This window comes from Sus scrofa, chromosome 1 (genome assembly GCF_054392235.1).
Source record: "Sus scrofa isolate SSC_HxYL_T2T_F1_AM1 chromosome 1, Sscrofa_HxYL_maternal_Yorkshire_Landrace_v2.0, whole genome shotgun sequence".
In the NCBI taxonomy this organism is placed as follows: Eukaryota; Metazoa; Chordata; class Mammalia; order Artiodactyla; family Suidae; genus Sus; species Sus scrofa.
Window position 1 is genome coordinate 126531536 of NC_139383.1, and position 16990 is coordinate 126548525.

Consider the following 16990-nt stretch of genomic DNA (forward strand, 5'->3'; position numbering starts at 1 on the left):
TTAAACTAAAGATGGCAAAATGGGTTTTAATATTACTCCCTCTTCTCCCATAAACTAAACACATTCCTCAGCATTTTCCCCCATTGGTGGCGTCAAGTTGAAGTTTCAGTTTGGACTTTGACCTAAAAACTACTTTTTTTTTTTTTTAAGAGCCACACCCACAATATATGGAGGTTAATAAGCTAGGGGTTGAATCAAAACTGCCACTGCCAGCCTATGCCACAGCCACAGCCATGCAGGATGCTTAACCCATTGAGCCAGGCCAAGGAATGAACCCGCAACCTCATGGATACCAGTCAGATTCTTAACCTGCTAAGCCACAATGGGAACTCCTAATTTCTTTATTTTGATGCCAATTCTTCTGTAAACTAAATATTAGGAATGTTAAGACCATCTACTCATTTTTGATAAGAAGAGACCTTTTCTACAGTGGACCACTTCTTTTCTGCTCAAACTATAAAAGATATTAGTGATAATTAATATTTTATATATTATGAGTGTATTATATTCATAGATTCCAAAAGGTAAGCTGGTAGCTGTCCGATTTCCATTTCAGATTCAAATATATTATACTCCATTTGAGCAGGACACGGGTTGTTATAATGACCACACTGATCTGATTAACATTTTAAGCAGTTTTAAATAAGCAGCTATTCAAAGATGTTGCTCACAAAACATTAAAAAGAGGATATATTATAAAATAAAAACATTTCACCTCATATGTTTTAATTTATACAGTCTTTTTTTTTTTTTTGCTTTATAAGCCATTGTAACTTAGACATAAAAAAAATCTCTTTTGTCTATAAAGCTTTTGAGACTTAGATTCCTCAAGCTGTAATAAATGCTCAGGTAAGGAAACAGAATGTGACACAGGATAGCTCAGCAATTAATCATTCTGTGCCTCATTCCAAATTGTGTTATCCATTGAAAAAAATTCTGCTTAACATGTTAAAGCTTTATACATTTTTCACTGTCTGCTACTGCATGAAATATTCAAAGAGCCCTTGGCATAATGAAATAGCTTTAAGATAAGCTTTATGAAAAAAATGATGATTAATATTGTAATCAAGAAGCAAGAAATGAATTTTATACCAGCATCTTAAACTGTAAGTAACACCTCTTTGAGAAACAACAAAAAAAGTATGAAATTTCAAGCTAACTACCCAATTTAAATCATAGAGTCACCTTCAAGAGGAAGAATGTTGTATTATACATATTAAAAAAATTTTTACTAATATTACACCAAATTATTAACCATGCATGGAAATCTGAGATACTTTTAACCCTCTCTATTGATCAGAAACAGGTAGTGATGTGGTATTTTGTTTTAAAGGCAAACTAACTTTTTTTTCCTAATAAAAATATACTGTGGGATTTTAACATTAAGAATGCAAATATATTCTGTCCTAGACATTTTCTGCATCTAGCATACCTTTTTATTTCTACCTCCTCATGTTTCAGTTTTCCCAATGACCTTTCCTGTCTTCCCAAGCCAAATTGTTCCTTATTCTAATATGACTTATGTTGCATCACCTCTCACGTTGTTTCAGTCTAGTGTTAGATCAGGGTATCTCAACCTCAGCAACTTTGCCACTGGGAGCCTTAAGATAACTTTGTTTTTGGAAGCTGTTCTGTGCACTGTAGGATATTTAACAGCCTCCCAGGTCTACACCCTTTAAAAGCCAGTAACATGACCACCACTCCCAGACAGGACAGCAAAACGCTTCAGATATTGACAAATGTCCTGGGGGTGGGGGAGGGGCAAAATTACCTCTGCTTGAGAACCACCATATTGGAGCATCTGGTGTACATAAAATAATGTTCAGCTTTGGACTGAATATATGCATCGTTGTATGGGACTTCAATCAGATGTGATGTTCAATAAATATTTGTTAAGTGAATGCAGCGTGAAATGGTGTTTTACTTCTGGAGTACACTGCCAGACTAATAAACATGTTAATCAAAAACTGAACTCTCAGTTTGATTGAGGACTTAAGATGCTTTTGTATCCATCTTGCCTTTGTTATTTTCCAATATTTGGAATAGAAAGAGGAAAAAAGACAGTGCTTTTACAAATTAATAGATTAGATTCCATTTAAATTCTGTAGCTCATAAATTTTTAAGGAAACTCCCCTGCCATTTTTGTTGTTTGTTTTTACTACCAGAGAAAGAGGACATCTAAATCTATTCCAAAAAGAGAACAAAAAATGGAGGAAGAGAGGTGATAATAGAAAGGAAAAAGGGAAAATGAGGCACAAAAGAAAGAATAAGTGAGCAAGATAAAGCAGGCTTTTCTATACTTATAAACCCATTTGTGGAAAAGCTGAAATAAAAATACTTTTAAATGAAAGTATATCTTTCAATTTGAAGATAGTGAAAAAACAATTATTCTTTCTCCTTGTACTTAATATTACAATTTTCTAACACAAAAAACAATAGAGAAAGAGATGCAAAAGAACATTTTAACAAAGGAAAGTGAACGAAGGAAATGGAGTAAGGGAAGATGTTATGAGAATAAGAAAATAGAGTATGGATGCTTTAAACAGCACAAAGTTCTAAAGGATCCAACATTGTTTTACACAACACATAGATTGACTAGATAACATGAGTGATAATTCAATGTAGTTTTAAACAAAATTGCAAAGTATGAGAAATTAAGGAGACAAAATCAGTTTGTTTTTTATTGCTCATGAGTTAAATGAAATATGTAAATTCTCCAAATAATGTTTACTACTTCATAAGTTGAGTTTCACTAATCTAATTAGTTCTGTAGTCCTAACTTAAGACATCATGAGAGAAAAAGCTCAAGTAATAGGGACAAATTTATTCAAGGAATTTGTCTTTTTATACTTATCATCAAGAAGATGCACCATGAATGGATAAGCAATAAGGTCCTGCTTTATAGCACAGGGAACCATATCCAATCACTTGGGATAGAGCATGATGGAAGATAATATGAGGAAAAAGAATGTTTATATATGTATAACTGGTTCACTTCGCTGTACAGCACAAATTGAGAGAACATTATAAATCAACTATATTTAATAAAAAAATTTAAAAAAGAAGATGCACATGTATTGGTTAAGAGCACAGGATCTATGTCAAGAACCTGGAACCTGGCACCCCACTACCTGGGTTCAGAAGTATGACCCTGGAGTTGGGTTCACCCAGGAGCAGACTCTGAGACAAGCATACCAGGATAAATGATGCACCTGTGAAGGCATCCTGTCTGAGGGACAGAGCCCCATCTCCCAGGGCAACTCTGGAGTTTGCATAGCACACACCTTAAAAGTTATCTCAACTGAGGAAGCTCATGTTTCATTTGTTTGTTTTTTAATCTGTCAGTCTCTTGTCTCTTACTGGTTGGAAGCTGCTTCCTGGGGCACTGACTCTCTGACACCCCTGCTTACCCTGAACTTGGCTCCTCAGTTAGAGGGTGGCAAGGGTTTGCAGTGTGCAATCCTAGCTTATCTATCAAATTTTCTATTTGAAAGACCCCCCCATAACACCAGTATGATCTTTTTCAATTTCAGTAACAAAAGAGAAGTTAGATTAACAAAAACTAAATATGATAAATATTCATAGGTATTTAGTACTGCACCAAGTTCTATAAATTTATTCAGAGTGTTGTAATGATATTAACACCGGAAACTCCTAGACTTCATATGGTCATTTTGGACTCTTCCTGCTACTAGGATAACAGGTACCCGAAGGGGATGGTGGATCCTACTGTTACTTGCAAATACTCATCTGCAGGGAGGAGTACCAGAGAATCCGATAGGTAGCACTCAGGTTCCCCTCTTTGAGGCCTGTGTTAAATGTTTAAAAGAACAATACAGCAGCCTGTATAAATAAGAGCCTGGAGAACTAAACTTTTCTGTGTTTCTCTGTCAGTTAAAGAACCCTAGAATCTGAGGCTCCTTAGAAGCCAAAAAGCACACAGACTGACCTGGGGCATTTGGAAGTTGTACATATAAGCCATAGCTTTAGAGTCTGTCAGAGAAATGGAGCTTGTACACTTTCATATATTCCATTTTCACTTGTGTCATAAAGACTTCTAATATTCAGCAAATTTTCCTCTTATCTCTGCTTTCCCTATTTTATAAGGGACATGGTGTGTCTTCTGATTTTATTATTCCGTCTCTGGTAATGGGTATTGAGATGGGATTGTGGTGGAATTCGGAGGAGAAAGGCGATGGACAGAAACTCTGAAATATTGCATCCCTTCATTGATGAGACTTGGCCTGCCTCCATTTTTGATTCAAGAATGGTTATGTTCCCTTAGGTAACAGTATTTCTCTCTCCCTCCTCCCCCACAATTTGAAAGTATAAACAACTATTTGAGCAGGTAGAGAGGAGAATTGTAGAGAATTCTAGAGAGATGGCAGGTGACAGTAGAGAAAGCCCCACTGTCACTGAAGACATGGAAAGAATATATGAGCTCAAGTGGGCCCCACAGGAGGGAACTGGGCCTCAGCCATGCTGTCAGGACCCCATCCCAGAGGACTGGACACTAGGAACAGATATTCAAGAAGCTATTGGAGGAAGCAAAGGAGGGGGCCCTGGAGGGAGCTGGGGCAGGCTCCACTCATCAGAGAGCCGGATGGAAGGGGAGGTTCCTAGCCTAGGGCCCTTCAGAAAGCCAGCATTTGGATACAGCTGTCCAAGCAAAATTCAAGACATCTCCCTTCCCTTTATTTTCTTCCCCCAAAACCCTGAAGTAGAGAGAGATCTAGAAGATGATGGGAAGGGAAAGCAAAGTGCAAAACAAGCTCCCTTCACACCTCAGGATCTTTGGGCCTGATCATGCTGGGCTGGGGACCACTGGGGGATGAGATGATAGGTAGGGAGGAGATGGAGATAGTTTCCACAGAGCATGGTTGAAGGTAACTATTGGAGAAAATGAAAAACTATATCCTACCAATTTCAGTTATGTCAAAAATTGTGCGCTTATAAAAAGTCAGACAAATGGAGTTAAATAAGATTAAAATAAGGTATGTTGTCAGGGATTATTGGGATTATGAATCCTCTTATTCCCCCTCCTTATATGTTTTTAATGTTGCCATACAACTCATATAGTTCAACATTAATACATGTGCCAAATTTCATACACCAGCATTGATAAAGATATGTAGTTTTTTTGTGTGACATCTATGCTGAAATGCGGGCCATGTGGTATACATGTAATGTGTACATATAAAAGCAAAGCCAAGTTTTTTTATACTCACATTCTTGCAGAATAAAGCAACAATATTATTCTAAAAAGATGCATTAAAATTGAATTCATTTTTATACAGTTTAGAACTCCTTGAGGGATCACAGGTTCAAGGAGTAATGTATCTCTTGATAATGCTTTATGACTCAACTTCTCCTCTCTGGAACCATCCCAAGATATAGGCTGGGTTTGCAGATCACATTAAAAGGAATATTTGCAGCATTTAATCAGACATTATCAGAAAGCACCAAGTATTAAAGACAGGTCAAGCACTTACCTAGCACCTACCTTGACATTATCTTCAGTGTAGTTAGAAAAATGAAAATAGCCATGACATATACAAGTCTGGAGCATTTTCATCACAGGAAAAAGAAAAAATCTGTAGGCCTTTTTTGAAGGTTCTCACAAATGAAGATAATGTGTCCTCTAATTTATTTTTATTATTTCTGGGATGTAATTTATGATGTTCTAGAGTTTTAGCCAGCATTTGGCTCTTTATTGACTTAGAGTGACATTTTCAATGATCTTTCAAATGCCAGCCCTTAAATGTATGTAACTGCCAAAATATAATAAATCACAAAGCAACTTGAAAGAAATTATTTAACAGTAATATCCTAGAAGCTTATGAGGTGGGAAATTTGCCACATAAAACCAATCTGAGTTTCCAATAAAATATCTCGTTCATTTCAAAGTGAAAGCTAGAATTTCTCTCATATAAAATTAGGATAAAATGAAATTTCCCTCATCAGAACCCAAGAGCAGGAGATTTTACATTTTAAGTCAGGATTGGGGAATGATCATCAAACTCTGCAAGTTACCAAGGCCAACAAACACTGACCCTTTTGTATTAAATTGAGAATATCAGTTACAGATATTCACAACCAGGTATTACTAAGTTTTATGAAGTTAGACCCAACAGCACAGGTCAACCATTTAATATGGTTTTAGTATTAAGCATATCCAAGTGTTACTGAAACTATTCATAAAATTATAATTCAGGAGTGCTAAAAATCTCACAATTATCTATTAACCATAATCTTCCATTCTTATTAATGATTTAATTTATTATAGTAAAATTAACTGTATGTATAATAATTCTTATGATGAAGTTTGGTTGTGTTTGATTTACTTTATTCTCACATCCAATGTGTTACTTACTTTGTGAGGTTTGAGTGTCTATGAATTTCTTTATCAAGGCATCAGTAGTTTGGGTATAAAGACTGAGAGCGTATCTCAGAGACTGAAGATCTGGGCTCTTCTCCAAGAAATTCTTTTTCAGGCCATTTCCTCCTGCATGAAAGTATTGCTAAAAAGGAAAAGAAAAAAAAATGTGTGTATATATATATATATATATGCAGAGGCATTTAGAAAGAAGTACTGGAGAAGTGATTTTATTGCCATAATGGTGACACTCAAATGGAATAATACAATAGGATCAACATAAGGTAGATATAAAGAAACAGTACCGCATGCCCATGGGCAAGTCCTCACTAAGTAGTTCATGTTCCCTCAGTATCTCTGAAATGTTGCTCTACATCACAGAGCCCAGGTCCTCAAGGCTTAAGACTTTTCCTCTCATTCAAAACTTAAACAAATGGGATCATGAAGATTCAGTGGTCAGGACACTTATAGAATAACAGGTTTAGTAATGTGTCACTTGGTTATTGACTTCTTTTTCAAGAGCATGAGAAAAATATCCAGGGTTGTCAAATTTCACAGAGAAGGTAGTGCCTGGTCCTATACTTTCCAAATACAAGTCTGTAATTCTAGGCCAGGTGCCCACTGTTCTCATCTTCCCCATGATCTAATCACATGATGGTGTACACATAGGCCCATCTGAGGATGCAGAATGGTCCTTAGAAATCTAGCATCCTCATTGTGGTTTTGATTTGCATTTCTCTAATACTGAGTGATGCTGAACATCTTTTCATGTGTTTCTCGGCCATCTGTATGTCTTCTTTGGAGAACTGTCTGTTTAGATCTTCTGCCCATTTTTGGATGGGGTTGTTTGTTTTTTTGGTATGGAGCTGCAGAAGGTGTTTATAAATTTTGGAGATTAATCCCTTGTCAGTCGATTCATTTGCAAAGATTTTCTCCCATTCTGTGGGTTGTCTTTTTGTGTTGTTTAGGGTTTCCCTTGCTGTGCAGAAACTTTGAAGTTTGAGTAGGTCCCATTTGTTTATTTTTCTTTTTATTGTCAATACTCTGATAGGTGGATCTGAGATGTTGCTGTTGTTTATGTCGGAGAGTGTTTGGCCTATGTTTTCCTCTAGGAGTTTGATAGTGTCTGGTCTTATATCTAGATCTTTAATCCATTTTGAGTTTATTTTTGTGTATGGTGTTAGGTAATGTGGTACCACCTTACACCAGCCAGAATGGCCATCATCCAAAAGTCTATAAACAATAAGTGCTGGAGAGGGTGTGGAGAAAAAGGAACCCTATCACACTGTTGGTGGGATTGTAAATTGGTGCAACCACTGTGGAAAACAGTATGGAGATTCCTCAGAAAACTAAACATAGAACTACCATTTTACCCAGCAATCCCACCCCTGGGCATCTATCCAGAGAAAACCACGACTCGCAAAGAAACATGTACTCCAATGTTCATTGCAGCACTATTTACAATAGCCAAGACATGGAAACAACCTAAATGTCCATCGACAGAGGAGTGGATCAAGAAGATGTGGTACATATACACAATGGAATATTACTCAGCCATCAAAAAGAATGAAATACCGGCATTTTTAGCCACATGGATGGACCTAGAAACTATCACGCTAAGTGAAGTCAGCCATACAATGAGACACCAACATCAAATGCTTTCACTGACATGTGGAATCTGAAAAAAAAGACTGAACTTCTTTGCAGAACAGATGCTGACTCATAGACATTGAAAAACTTATGGTCTCCGGAGGAGACAGTTTGGGGGGTGGGGGATGTGCTTGGGCTGTGGGATGGAAATCCTGTGAAATCAGATTGTTATGATCATTATACAACTACAGAAATGATAAGTTCATTTGAGTAATAAAAGAATGAAAAAAAAGAAATCTAACATCCTTTGAACCTTAGAAATGTAATAAAAAAAGTTTCTTTCTTCTTCTTCCTTTTTCTTTTTTTTTTCTTTCTTTTTTTGCTATTGTCATCCAACAAACTCAAGACACTGCTATATTTATAGGTAAGATGATGGAGAAAATATATGTTGTTTGACAATGAATATGGTCATTGAAGGATGTCAGCATTTTTCATGCCGCAGGTATTAAGCACAGGTATCACTTTGGGAGACAGAATATCTAGAGATGTGACAGAACTAAGGCTGTTATTTCCTAACCACTTACAGATGATGATGTAGTTATAGTATTCTGTTAAGTTAGATAAATGGTCCTTTTCCAAGTACCAACAATGCTAAACTATGCCCTCATTGCAACCCGGTTCACTACAATCTAGGATTCTCACAGTATGGTATGTTTTGAGAAAGTTCAACAAATGATTCTGATATACCTTCCTAAATGGATATATGTCATCTCTCTGTCCTACTTCTAAAACATTTCAATGAATTGAAAATTTGTAATTATCACATTTTTCTTCCCTAAGTGGAAACACATTCTAAGCATTTTTTTTTTAGAGACTGTAATGTAGCAAAGATTCAGAGCACAGGTCAGAGAAAGTAGGCAATGGGGCTGTGACCAGAAGAAAGTATTCACAACTGCAGACACCCTCCTCTCAAAGAAACCTATGGCCATTTACAATCCCACTCACTGGCTCCAGCTGGGTGTGCCATGAAAACAGAAGTGGCACCTAAAGCTACCTATGGTTATAAAAAAGGAGGCGCAGAAACATGGGAAAAGTGTTTTTTTAATTTTTGAAAATATGACAAAGATATAATATTTAAAGTTGCTCTACACCTCAGTCTTACAAAAATGTTAAAATATTTTCACATGCAGAAAGTATTGAGGACTGTGCATCTAGAATTGTTTCGGGTATCTTGGTAGATAGAAAAAATATGATGGTTCCTTTCCTTGGGAAATGAGATATGATACCAAAAGCGGGAAAATATTAGATGGATGTACTGATGGGGGAGGATTTGCTTGGACTTGACTATTTTTCCTGGAGGAGTGGTGGTGGGTGCTCTGGAGCTCTCTTTACATAATCAAGCAGAGATGGAATAATACACCCTAGTTGTAAAGAGCAGCAGGATAAAGTGAACCAGGACTAGGTGGCATCAGTGGAGGGGAAGACTTTCTCCCTTTCAGTGCTTCACAGACAAGCTCCAGGCTCATCAAGCTTGGGCATTAGTGCTGAAGATTAAAATGGTAAAGTACAGGAAGAATAAGAAGCAGCAGCTAAAATAACTTCTTGTGATTTCTTGGGACTACTGAGAGTTGTCAGGAAAAATTGTGAAAAACTTTGAAATGGGCAAAAATGATTAACGGGTGTTCTGTCTAGTGTATCCATCTGGTGTAGCTTCACTTTCCATTGTCTTGGAGTGATTTAAAACCCTGTAAATTGTGTAAAATGGATAATAATGTAAATGGCTCTTGTCTATAGAAATGCACATTAATTACTGCTGGTAGGATGCAACTGATTATAGTTCTGTATTTAGATCTGTTTTGCTTTTCTATTAGTAAATTTATTTTGGCTTTCCTCATCTGTTCGTGGTTCTTGGAATTCTCCTTTGAGCCTGTTGTAAGAGCTTACTGGTTCCCTCATTAATTGATGAGTTAACATTTTTGACAAGTTTTATAATTGTATGGATGTCACAATTATATCCTTTTAAAACAAATTATTTTAACAGTGTATATGAAGTACCCTATGACAGCATTCATAAGGGTGACCATAGTTTTTAACTCTCTAATTTGTGAGGAGGGGCCCAGGGCCCATGGCTCACCCTAACAGCATCAGCAGTGGGGGCAGTGTGGCATCAGCCTTCCTGCTGCTTCTCCCTCTCTCTTTTCCCTTAACAAATCTTTATTACATCTGTCTTGTGAATCTTGTGCCAAGAATATGAAGCAAAAGAGGCCCAGAGAGTGTTCTCAAAGGGATTATAATCAAGTAAGAAACATAACTAAATGTCAATGAATGACTCCAATAATATGTTGGATGTATAAGAAAAATGATTTAAAAAGATAATGGGGGCAGCAAACAATTCTATTGGGGAGGGAGTTAGTAAAGGCTTCGAAAGAGGTGACATCTTAGGTGTTTATCAGTTTGTCAGCACTGCCATTTTTCACTTCAGCAGCCACTAGATAAGTCACTACCATGGACTGAAGAGGAAAAGCCCAGTAGGTAACCAAGAGAAATTATGAGAAATTGCTTAGGAAGAATGGAGGTACAAGTATTCCCCACTTTATTTTTTCGTCTTTTTGAGGCCACACCCACAGCACGTGGGGATTCCCAGGCTAGGGGTTGAATCAGAGCTGTAGCCACTGGCCTATGTCACAGCCACAGCAATGCCAGATCCTTAACCCACTGAGCGAGGCCAGGGATTGAACCTGCATCCTCATGGATACTAGTCAGATTTGTTTCCTTTGAGCCATTATTGGAACTCCAATTCCCTACTTTTCGAAAGTGGGCCTTATGACACTTTGCTTTTATGGAAGTCCTATATTGGTACCTGTTTTTGCTAACTGAATAAGAAAAAAAAAAAAAGAATTTTCACTTTTGTCAGAAAACATGAAAAGGAGAAATAGAATGTTCAGCATTTACTCTTCAGTGAATCTTTACAGAGGCAGTGTGTACCTTAGTGGCAGGAGTGGCACCGCCAGGCACCTTCCCCAGGAATTGCACTCAGCATCTCTGCATCAAGCCACCTTAGTTTTGAATTGTATCTGTGCTTCATTTAGATTTATTTTGTGCTTAATGAATCCTGAGATAATTGCTTCTTTGCTCTATGTCATTGTGGCTAATAAAAGCTTTCAAAGGAACACTCTCCAATAGTGGGGAAAACCTGCAGCTGTAGTTCTCATAATGTATTACCTTGGTTAAGTTTAAAATACTTTGTTTTGCTACTTTTATTCTATTCCCACCATTAAACTTGTGCTTTCTGGAAACTGCAAGATGCTTCTAGTCAGTAGAAGGTCTAGAGAAGTTAAGAGATGACATAATACTTTTAAAGATTCATAACACTTTTTAATACATGAAAGACTCTGAGACCCACTGTGGTAAGGAAATCTGCTTAACTGTTCTCTAACATACCTAGTTCTTAAAATTACTTGACTATAGGACACCCATCACTCAGGACATCTATTAACTCTCATGGTTACACAAGTGTTTCATGGAATATGATTTAGAAAACTTTAGGATAGAAGAATGTGACTGGACTTCATATAACTGAGATATGTTTGAGAATCTAAAAGACATCATGTAAAAACTGAACTAGAGTTAGGCTATGAAAGCATACACTATGTACAATATTTGCTTGAAACCATCTAATAATTTTATAGGAAAATATGTTTTTACTAAAAACACATTATTTTACAGACTTCTGATACATGGGAGACTAATCATTGAAGCAAAAACATCAATAAGGTGTCCCTTTGCTCCTGAGTAAAGCCTAAAGTTCTCCTTATACTTGCAGTGTAAAGCCTAAAGGTCTTACTCTATAGGCTACTGAACTGACTTCCTCATTTGAGCCATTGAGTGTTATGAGTCACCGTGTAAAGGCTCTAGCAGGATAGTAAATGAACAGTAGAAGATTTGTAAGGGTAGAAATGACGTGTTTGTCTTTCAAGTGCATTGAGTGATCGAAGATGTTGCAAGACAAATCTGAGACAGGGGGTAGCAATGTTAGGAGAGAAAACAAGATGGAAGATGCTAAGGAAAGCCTCCATTCAGGGACCACAGATAAATAACACAAGCCATGGGCTCCTCACTCAAAGAGGGAAGGAAATGATTTCTATGGTTATGCAAATGTCAACTTGACAAAAACACTACTTTATGGAAGCCTCTCACACAGTATTCAGAACTTGGGCAATAGCTCCTAAGAGCACAGGTAAGGTCTGTATCTCACTGGTAGAGTTATTGCATTCACCTTGGTAATCAGAGATTTTGCATTTAGTTTTGACCCTTTGCAAGAGCCCCCAAAGGAACAGGAGAGTAGAATTTGTATTTTGCTGTGTCTTGGGTTTGAAAGATGTAAATGCGGTGCTGATGCGTGAGAATGAATGTCTTAACTATTAAGCAATATCCACCATCCACAGCTCAGTGTGGCTTAGTTGATCTCCATTCATTATAGTAAGCATTTTGGGTGGAATTAAATGCTAAAGGGGGAATGTGGGAATATGAGGTTTTAAAGCCTTTTGACTGTTTCCCTTATGCATTTTAAAAGTGATTTTTTTTTTCCTCTATTGGTTCTAAACCAAAAAGTTGGGACTCAAATTTCTTATTATTCTGCAACCTGCAGTATAATCCAAGAACCTTCAGTTTCATTTGTTTAGATGTTTTAGTTAGACTGGTACAAATCAGAAAATAACTGGCAAAATGAGTTACGACAGGTCATTTCCTCCTCATTCAAGAAAGGAATTTTCAATCAGAGAACTGTGGAGAAGTTGGCTGTTAAGTTCCGTGAAGGGTACAGATGTCAGCTGGATGACATTCTCTCTACCCTTGGCCTTGTTCTGGCCTGATATTTTACCATGGACTTGGAAAAAGGCAGAAAACATATTTTCCAAAAATGTATTTGAGCCAAAATTTGAAGTTAGTACATTGGATGACAAGCTCTGACTTTAGAAAGGTTTTGGCAATCTGGAATGGTGGGTCAACATTTATATGATGAAATGACAAAGAGGCCTGTATTCAGGATAAAATGTTTCCTGCAAAGTTACAGAATGGGGGTGACTTGACCTAACATCAGTAAAAATTTAAAAGCTATTAAGCTTTATTCGCTCTCAAGTTTAATATGATTTATTAAGTGATGCATTGATATGCACAAATAGCTCAAAACAAAGGGTGTGAAAGAGCAATAACCTTCTGTGATGATTAGAACATATCTGGACTATTAGGGTCATTTTTAGGTGTCATAATTTATAAGAAATATGAAAAAGTGGAAGGCATCCAAAGGTAGGTGACCAGAATTTTATAAGGTCTAAAAGGCATGTTATTTAATAAATGGCTGCAGATAACTTGGAGCAGCATGAGAGTTTTGTTTTGTTTTCCCTGAAAGGTTATCACATAGAAAGGAAATAGAATTATTTTATAGCAGTTTCAAAGGACAGAAGGAGTACAAATGCATAATTTGTACCAGGGAAGCAGATACTGGTTCAGTATAAAGATGATTTTTCTAATAATAAGTGCTTCTTAAAAATTGAAGTTGCTCCTTGTGAGTTAGTGACTGGCCATTATCAGGAGGTGGTCAGTTAACCATGGGCCAACAACAATGCAAACCAGCATCTCTCTTTTTGCATGAAAAGGGAGATGCTGGCTTCTGTTTCCAATTTTGAGATTTTTAGAATCCACTTCTTTGACCTATTCTTTACCTTAAAATGTACCAGAAAGTACAATTCTTTAACTTTCCTCTGTGCAGTGTGAATTTTTTGCATAGATTATTTAACCTCACAGAGCACTGGTTCATTCACTTGGAGAACGGGAGCAGATATATTCATTCACCTGACTGTGATGCTGTAAAGATGAAATTAATTACTCTTATCTGGAACCACAGAGGGAATTCTTTCTACTTATAAGAAGATATACTTTACTGTTGGAATAACTCCACAAAGTCTAGCCTTGCTTTTTTCCTGAGCACTAGCCCCTGTCTCTGGCATTTGACTCGACATTCATTCCCATGTTCCTGACACTATATCTCACTCCAATGTGGCAACAGGCAGACAGCCTTCCTGCTTGATTTGCCATTTTTCTCAGTGGACCATGCTTCCTGGCCTCTTGGTCAAAACATTGAGTTACCCTGGGTTCCTCCATCACTGTTGCCCCATTTTCAGTTGCTCTTTGGGAACTGAAAGTGGGAAACCTCATATTCCCACATTCTAGATTGGAAACAGTGATTTCTCCTTTCTTGCATCATTCATATCCATCTTTTACTTTCTACTTGTAAGACTGCCACCTTGGTGATGGCCCTTATCATCTTATGCACTAAATAAATGTAACTGATCTCTGATTATAAACTTGAACTACTCAATTCATTTCGTATATTCCTGTAAGATTTCCATTGCTGAAATGGTGGTGCTTTCAGCATGCCATATAGTTTCAAAACCATCAACTTTCAACCCAAACATTTCCTGTAACCTCAATTTTACATGGCTTCCCTATGCAAATTTCCCATTAAATTCAGTCCAGTCCACAGAGGGGTCTAGCACTGACTCCCAGCATTCTGCTCCTGTGGCTTTCCATGGTCAAACCCTTTCTCCCTGATTATGTTCAAGTCATGAGTCTTCCTGCAGAGAAAGCTATTGTCTTTCCTATCCCGCCTCTGAACTCCCAGCTGTCCTTCAAGACTATTCTTTCAGCTTTTCCTGATTTCTTGAGCTCATGGTGGTGGCTTGCTCCTCTAAATCCTTACATCTGTGCCCACTCCCCACTCCTGCCCCCCACCCAGTAGTATCTGTATCACCCTATTCCATATGTGACACTGTTTTCTTGTAAATTAACAATATCATTACTTAATGTGCCTTCTCCCTCTTTTAATCTAGATTAGAAACTCCTTGAGAAAAGGAATGGCAATGCTTCCCAAAGGGGAGTCTCAGAAAGCACTGAAAATTTTAGGGGGTTTGTGAAAATTTTAGGGTGAAGATGCTGTGCACAGGGAACCAAAAGGACAAAGGGAAGGCCTTGGACTATTTCTTGGGGAAATGAGTCAGATTTAATCATTAGTTTCATTGAGAGAGAATGAAAGGAGGAAAAGAAAAAACTACTTGTAGTAGCATATGTCAGATCTGGGTTTAACAGTAGAAAGAGTTTCCTTCAAAATAAACCAATCCTCAGGCAGTATGATACTTATATTTATGAAGCGCTTTCTATATGTTAGGAACTGTTTTAAATGTGGTAGCTCAATCTTCTAATAGTAATCCCTTAAGTCCTGTTATTATTCCCACAAGAGAGGACTGTAACTTGTACACACTAGCTTTTCTCACTCATAATCACTCACTATTCTGGTACTCTAATGCCAGTCATGTTCCCCATGTAGTTTCAAATATTCTATTTACATTTTATTTATGTCCATTTTCTAATGTTTGTAAAGGCTTCCAACCTTCACATAGTGGTACTTTGCTTCATGAATATAAGGAGGGTGGTGAGAGGCACGGTGACCACATCTGAATGAGGGTTGGCAAGAGCTATATATGAGGTATTGTTTTCTTTACCTTGAAAAAAATCATAGGCTTTTTTTTATGTTTCTTGTGTTCTTCATGAAAATGCCAAAAAAAAAAAAGAAAGAAAAACACTTGAGGCCTTAATGTTATTTGTGAGAAAAAATTAGAATGGCTAAATAAAAAATCAGGGTAAATGCAGTCTGCATGGTTAGCAAGCTATTCTTTTTATAAGCCTAATAAAAACACTCCATTCTTCTAATTCTTCATGTTTGTCATATACTTGAAGATGTTTTAGAATCTATTTTTACTGACTAATGGAAGCATGCTAATCCAGGAAGATTGTACTTTTTCGGTACATATACTATTTTGAGAGTGGGTTCCCATCATGATTCTTTTTCTTCCAATACCTGCATCATTTTTTTTGGAAAACTCATGCAGATGATCCATTTTGCAAACTCAGATATACTCATAAACTGCCTATAACAACAAAGTTTATTTTTAAAAATTACTTGACAGCTATTTTAGAAATTATCTCCCAAGACAACTGGAGTCCTCTTTTATAACTATATCAGGATATGCTACTCTTTCCCTTTTCCAAAAAAAACCTCAAAATCCAGATTCTTGGTGTTTAAGCCTATTTTGGCTCTAATTCCATCTGTCTCTACTATTCCCTGTAATTCTCAGACTTGATCTCACTCCACACTAGACTGTTTCAAGCTTTCAGGCTGACCCACACCTTCTCACATTTCAGTCATGCTTTTCTCTAAGCCTATGATGACTTTCCACCTTCCTTTTCCCAATTCATGCTCTAAACCCCAACTTTCTTTTCCAAGAAGCTTTCCCCTAGACACTCACAGGGAATGTTATCACCCAGTCTGCACTCCCCAGCACTTTGTCTGCAGCTGTTTTATTTTATGAATTGTAGATGTTTTTGTTCCTAAGAATGAGATCTCTCTTATCTTCGGCCACCCTCTCCTGCTGATTGTATTTCCTACCCACAGTAACTCTTAAAGAATGATTTTTTGAATTGTACTATTCCAAACAATGAGTTTATTTTGTTCTTCCCATGAGCAGCTGAATTGTAAATAATGCAAAAACTATACCTACAATGATAAAAGAAACCATGCTAAGAAGCAGCTACCAAAATTGCCTCTTGAATTATGGATACCAGAATGGGGTAGGACCTCAGTCAGGGTATGAGCCTCAGAGGCAAAACATCACGTGTTATCAGTCTGGGTTCAGAAGTGGTATTATCTAGGATTTTTCAAAGTCATATTTGAATATCTATTCAAATATCTAATATTCAAATATCTATTTGAATATCTAATATGACTTTGAAAAATCCTAGATAACATATAGTTAGTCCATATTTTCCCCTTTAAACCAAGAAATGCAGATTTCTAGAGGGCCCTGATTCACATATTTATTATTTTTAGAGATATTTTGTATTTTACTGCATGATGTCAAGCATTTGCCATATGCATTTCAGCATGTCATGTTTGGGTCCAAATAAGTGTTC

General features: G+C 37.0%; 1 protein-coding gene and 1 long non-coding RNA gene across 6 annotated transcripts in view; one reads left to right on the top strand and one right to left on the bottom strand.

Moving 5' to 3' along the window:
- Positions 1–16990, top strand: part of LOC146406356 (uncharacterized) — a 410255-nt gene that overhangs the window by 382902 nt on the left and 10363 nt on the right. The gene's annotated exons all lie outside the window — the stretch shown is intronic.
- The window catches only part of UNC13C (unc-13 homolog C), a 599284-nt gene that overhangs the window by 42673 nt on the left and 539621 nt on the right, over positions 1–16990 (bottom strand). For all 5 annotated transcript variants that reach the window (XM_084969723.1, XM_084969731.1, XM_084969719.1 and 2 more), the window contains one exon: positions 6374–6521. In XM_084969723.1, coding sequence (XP_084825849.1) covers positions 6374–6521 — 148 coding nt within the window. The remainder of the gene's footprint in view (positions 1–6373; positions 6522–16990) is intronic.